Raw genomic sequence first — 5978 nt, forward strand, 5'->3', positions numbered from 1 at the left:
CCTCACTTCTTTATGCTCAAGTAGTTATACAAATAATAGACATCTGATAGACATCTGAAACATTTTACCTTTTAATATATTTATATAATATATATTTATATAACAGGATTTTTTTATTTTATTTTTTATTTTTTTTACAAATAAAGGCAACAACTGTATGCAAAAAAAAAAAAAAGAAAAAAAACCTGCTGGAACACAGCCTGCAATCAAGCATAGTGCATCTGCACAGCTGGCGCAGGGGGGATGAAATGGGAACCCCGAGCGAGGATGCTCCCTCCGGACGCAGCTCCGCAGAACCAGCGCTGCATTTGCAGCAGCCTGGGGTGCTTTCGAAGCCTGGCTGGACATAACATTTCCCCATGGTGCAAAGACCCCTCCCTGGCATAGGGTTTAACAGGATGAGCATTAAACCCCTAATGCTGTTTCCTCAAAGGGCATCGTGCTGCAGAGCGGCTGCGATGCCACCTGGCTCCCCCCTTCCCAAAGGGCCCGTGCAAGGGCCGGAGCGGCCGCGTGGCAGCAGCAGGAGAGGCTGCGGCACAGGCGCCCCGAGCGGGGTGACCCAGGGGACACTGTCCCCCTGCCTGGCCCAAACTAGCAGCTCAAGTTACAGGAAGGGGCATGTGTTCGTTTAGTTATTAGATGTACGCCATGTAAAGCTTCCAAGCAGCAGCTACCTTTTATTTATTAAAAACTAGAGAGATATGTATCGGCAAAGGCAGGGAGAGAAGCGGACCTGGGGCTTCCCTGACCTCTGCCTGTGCAACAGCCACCAGCGCCTGCTCCTCTGGGCTTGGCCAAGCGGCCCCCAGACCCAAACGGCCCTGTGCACGGCCCGGTGCCTCCACAGCCCTTTGGAAAGTACCGTGTTCTTCAATTCACAGACCCTAAAAAGTCTCAATCTGCCTCATGGAATATTTTTCACAGCTTTGAAAGATAATCCGAGCTGACTAAGTCAACCGTCGTCCTGCAGACACAGAGAGGGAAGGAGTAAAGCACAAAACCTTTTTTTTTTTTTTTTTTTTTTTCTTTGCCATTAGGAAGTCCTCCTGGAGAGCTACTCTGGGCGCATCCTCCATCCTTCACCAAGCTACCCAACAGGCCGGAGGAGAGGGGATCCAGCTTCCTACACACAGCCAGCTGCATCCCCACACCTCAGTCCAGCCGATACATAAAAGTGAAACAGTCTCAAACTTTTGCCTTTTTTTTTCTTAAAGAAAAAAGAAAAAAAAAAAACGAGCAAGCCAAGGAGCCACGCTGTGCTTAGTCTTTGGTTTCCAAGTTCAAAGGGGGAATCTGCTTCAGCGCCTGAAGCAGTGCTGAGGAGTCGATGGGGGAACGGGCCGGCACCGGCGATGGGAGTCTCTGGGGCAGGAGCAGCGGCGGGGAGATTTTGTCCGGGTTCATGAAGCCCGTGAGCGCCGCGGCGGAGGCCGGCAGGCTGGGGTAGAGCACGGGGACGGAGGCCGGGTACCAGCACTTCTCCAGCATGGGCAGGTAGGCGGTGGCTGACGGCGGGATCAGGTAGAAGGGCAGGCACAGGGGCGGCTGGTGCGCATGGGGGCCCAGGTAGGCGCCAGGGGAGCCGAGCGCGTCGCTGCCAAACGGGCCGTCGTCCTCGGGCACCTCCAGCCGGCTCCTTTTGGCCGGCGGGTCCTCAGTCTCTTGCTTAATGGAGCTTATTCTCTCCTGCACCGCGTACTTCAGTTCGCTATCCTTGCGGAAATACGGCGCGTCCGGCTTGGCGTCGCTTTTCTCCAGCTCGCCGCCGTAGCCGCTGTCGGTGTCCGTGTCGCTGCCGCTCTGCTCGCCGCTGGAGTGAGCGAACGTCCGCTGGATGACGGGCACGCAGTTCTTGCCGTGGCCCTCGGGCGCCCTGGCGGGCGGCTTGTCGGCAGCGCCCGGCAGCGCCTCGGCAGCCACGCGGTGCAGATGGGCCGCCAGCTGCGAGCACTTCAGCTCCTTGCCGCTCTCGTGCTTGGCCAGGTACTGCAGCATCTCCTTGGCGCACAGCTGGAAGCCCGAGCGGAACATCTCCTGGCTGGAGTCGAGGCTCCTCGGTGACAGGTCGCCTGCGGACAAGGCAACAGGAGGAATTAAAAATTAACAGTGCACTGAGCTGCGCCACTGTTGTCCTCGCGGCACCCCGGAAACTTGGCCGACAGCTTCTATTGCAAGCAGCTCAGCGAGGGAGCCAGGGGGTCAGTGCAGCTTTGCAACCCTTCCCCCAAATTATGCATGGACAGACTTGCATTTTTACTTTCCAACATCCATCCACCAGCTTTTATATGTGGAATTCAAATTTATCTTTAAGCTGCAAGTCTCCCATACATGCACAAGTATGGGGAAACAGAAGCAAGTTGACTCAAGACCTTCTCAGGAAAAAGAAAGAACTTAAAAAGCCAGACTGCAACCTACTTCTCTACCACCAGAAAGAGCCCTTGGAGCATATTTACTCTCCACCAGTTCCAGAAAGCCAGGGGCGATTCTGCTGCAGCTCCAGGACTGTGGCATAAAGCCCCGTGGCTATGAAAGCGGTGGAAATCTCTTTAGAAAGGCTGAATTTTACTTTATCGGATTCACGTGAGAGCCACATGCGAGAGCAGGAGGAGGAAGTGCACTGCAAGCACGATAAGCCGGCAGCCCCGGCCCCCTCCCCGCGGGGAGAGGGACCTGGAAAAGGTACATTTATCATAATAAAAAGCAGAGGCTCTCATACTTTGAGGGGACAAAAGATCTGATCTAAAGCTCATGAAGGTGAGCTGGGTGGTCTGGACGGCTTTGGAGAGAAAACAAAACCAAGCTTTCAGCAAAGCCAGCAACACTCACATTAATTTTAAAACAAGCTTCCTGGGTGCCCTGAACCGACCGAATCGAGAAGTGAAAAGTGCCTTTTCCTGCAGACTCATAAGCGTAACGAGAGAAAATGAAGGTGATTAAGAGGCAGAGCGGCTCCTTCCTTCTCCTCCCTGGGCGCGAGCGTTGCGGAGGCGCCGCGGGGAGCTCCCACGCGGCGCAGGCACTCACCGGCTTGCAAGCCGCTCTGCAGCGCGAGTATCTTCTGCTGCTGCTGCTCGATGAGGCTGGTCAGCGCCTTCACGTGCTTCAGCGTGAGCTCCAGGACCACCGCCTTCTCCAGGTGCCCCAGCGTCTGCAAGCCAAGGGACAGCTCGAGGCGGCTGCCGCAGGGACAGGGGCCCCCAGGGCAGCACCCCAGCTCCGCTTGCCCAGAGCGGAGCTTCCTACAGCCTGGGAATGGGGAAGCTCCCAAGCAGGCCGCAGGAAGGGGGCGTTTTCAGACTGACTGCAACGCTCCAAGGGAGCCCACAAGCACCCATGGCCCCGTGTGCTTACAGTGAGCTTGAGGTGCTCGGGCAGCAGGTCCTTCAGCTGGGCGATGCACTCGTTAATGCGGTCGCGCCTCTTCTTCTCGATGAGCCGGTGCGGCAGCTTGTAGGTCTCCTGCAAGGCAGCGGGTGCTCCAGCGCGCTGCAGCCTCGCAGCAGGGGGACAAGGGACATGCCACCCACCGCAGCGCCCCGAAACCACCCGCTCCGCTAAGCATGCTGCACCGCGGCACTCAGGAGAGCTGCTTTATTCTACTTATTTTCTCCAGGAGGCTCATTAAAGTAATGCATGCACTCTAACGCACACATGGCAAAACACACTAGCATGAGCACCCTAACACGAGTATAGTGATGCATGGCGATATACAGCACCCCAAGACGGCACAGCACCCAAGTGCACAGGGATGCAGGCAGTCCAACACACAGCACCCCAGGGCAAGCACAGCAGTGCAAGCACTCCGACACCCAGCACCCTAGTGCACAGTAATGCAAGCACCCCAATGCAACACACAGCACCCCAGAGCAAGCACAGCACTGCGCAGCACCCTAGTGCAACGCACAGCACCCCAAGGGAGGTACAGCAATGCACAGCACCCTGATGCAGGGGCACGCAAGCACTCCAAGGCAGCACCCCGGTGCGGAGCACCCCACGGCCACGCGCGCAGCCCTCCCGCGGGCTCACCTTGCTGTCGTCGCCGCGCTTGAGCCCCCTCCGCGGCTTGTAGAGCGGGAACATGTGTGCGAAGTCCAGCCTGCACAAGGAAGGAGAGCGGCGCGTTAGGCGGCTGCCAGGCCAAGGCAGGGCAGGGCAGCGCGGCCCGGTTCAGCGCGGCCCGGTTCGGCCCGGCCCGGCCCGGCCCGGCTCGGCTCTTACCGCGGCGGCGCGGCGGGCTCGGGGCCGGGCGGCGCGGGCAGCCGCTCCATGGGCGCGGGCGCGGCTGAAGCGGCGCCGCCGCCGCGGGCGGGTTAAATGGGGGCGGCGGCGGCGGCGCGACCGCCCCGCGCTCACGTGGCGGCTCCCCCCGCGCCCCCCCGCCCCGCCCCGCCGGGCCCGCCGGCGTCACGTTGCGCGGGGGGAGGCGGGGGGGGACACCCGGGGCGGCGCGCGGCGCCCTGCGCGCTCCCTGCGCGCCCCCCCTGCGCGCTGCCCCTGCGCGCTCCCTGCGCTCCCCCCGCGCGCTCCCTGCGCGCTCCCTGCGCTCCCCCCGCGCGCTCCCTGCGCACCCCCCCTGCGCGCTCCCCCGCGCGCTCCCTGCGCTCCCCCCGCGGCCGCCCGCCCACGCTGTCCCCGCGTGCTGCCCTGCACGCTGCCCTCGGCGCTGTCCCCGCACGCTCTGCCAGCACAGTGCCGCGTGCCGCCCTGCACGCTGTCCTGCACGCAGCCCCGCGCGCTGTCCTCCATGCTACCCATCCATGCAGCGCTGCACGCCGCCCTGCACGCTGTCCGTCCGTGTGCCCTGTGCGCTCTGCATCCGCGCTGTCCCGCGCGGGGCCCTGCACGCGGCCCCAGCACGGTTCGGCACAGCGTCCTGCGTGCTGTCCGTGCTCCGAGGAGCGCTCGCCTGCAGCAGGCAGCGCCAGCCCTGGGCAGCTCCTCGCAGGGGCTGCACGCAGGGCACATCACACTCTATGTGTCATTTGAGAACGCACCTCATTGCCCGGAGAAATCCTAAGAGAAAGCAGAGCCCTGCACAAACCTGCAAGCCTCAAGCATTAGTGCACTAATAAACAACAGAAAATTCTTTACACGAGCCTAAGCACAGCGTCTGCAGCACAAGCCACGCACCACCGTGCTAACAGCGGTCCGGAGCAGCAGAAAGGAGGGTGCTGAGCTGGGCCCGGCCCCAGGCTGCGCAATCTGCTCCATGTGTTGCAGTCCCAGCCCGCAGACTTGGCGCCTACTGGCATGGTCAGCTCGAGGGTCTGCCGTGATGCTGCCCTGCCTGTGAGCGAGGCCATCCCAGCCCAGGGGACACGGAGAACGGAGCAGAACCAGGGGCAGGACCAGCATCCAGCCCTGCATGCTCCGCAGTGCCAATGTGCCCTCTCCAACGGGCACTCAATACATTTGGTAACGGTCATCAGGCCTGCGGACCTGCAGTCTTTGCTCTCTCGTGCAAGGTGAAAGCGAACAGGACCAGCACGCGGCACGGGGAATGAATCAGCTGCCTAATTCCCTTCTGCTCTGCAGCGCTAAGCCGGGCCCTGCCGGGGAGAGGGAGGGAGATCACGCACCTTGCCCCGTCCCTGCGCTCACCCACCCCCTAAGGCGACGGCTGCAATTAGCGCTCGCCAGCTCGCTGCCGCTGGGGGCTAATGAAAGATGAGGTTTGGGTGCCACCTGCTCTGTTTCGAGCTGAAATCCGGAGCGTACGTGGACAATTTCATGCCCATGAGTCGTCTGACTCTTGCATGCTCTTTCAGATATTTGGTGCATTCCTGCAGAGGGTGGTGAGCAGCAGATCAGGGTCAGAGGTAATCCCCAATTATTTAGCCCTTTTACTGTTCTCGCGCTTGCCAAACAATCCTCCATATCAGGATTTACTCATGACCTTAAGGGAAGTTGCCAAGGATTTAGGAGTCCCCCTAAAAAGAGGATCCAAGCGAAGTTATTGCATTCCTGGGCATCAA

The 5978-nt window shown here is 60.1% G+C and overlaps 1 protein-coding gene across 1 annotated transcript; it reads right to left on the bottom strand.

Moving 5' to 3' along the window:
• Positions 1–1104: 1104 nt before the first annotated feature.
• BHLHE40 (basic helix-loop-helix family member e40) lies at positions 1105–4275 on the bottom strand. The gene is made up of 5 exons (XM_088532056.1): positions 4222–4275; positions 4030–4099; positions 3355–3462; positions 3028–3151; positions 1105–2072 (listed from the first exon to the last, which is right to left on the bottom strand). The coding sequence occupies exons 1-5, from the start codon at positions 4269–4271 to the stop codon at positions 1264–1266; spliced, it is 1161 nt and encodes a 386-aa protein (XP_088388182.1). The 5' UTR covers positions 4272–4275; the 3' UTR covers positions 1105–1263.
• Positions 4276–5978: the final 1703 nt, after the last annotated feature.

Source organism: Tinamus guttatus, unplaced genomic scaffold (genome assembly GCF_059628265.1).
Source record: "Tinamus guttatus ecotype Peru unplaced genomic scaffold, ASM5962826v1 Tinamus_guttatus_pri_ptg000451l, whole genome shotgun sequence".
NCBI lineage: Eukaryota > Metazoa > Chordata > Aves > Tinamiformes > Tinamidae > Tinamus > Tinamus guttatus.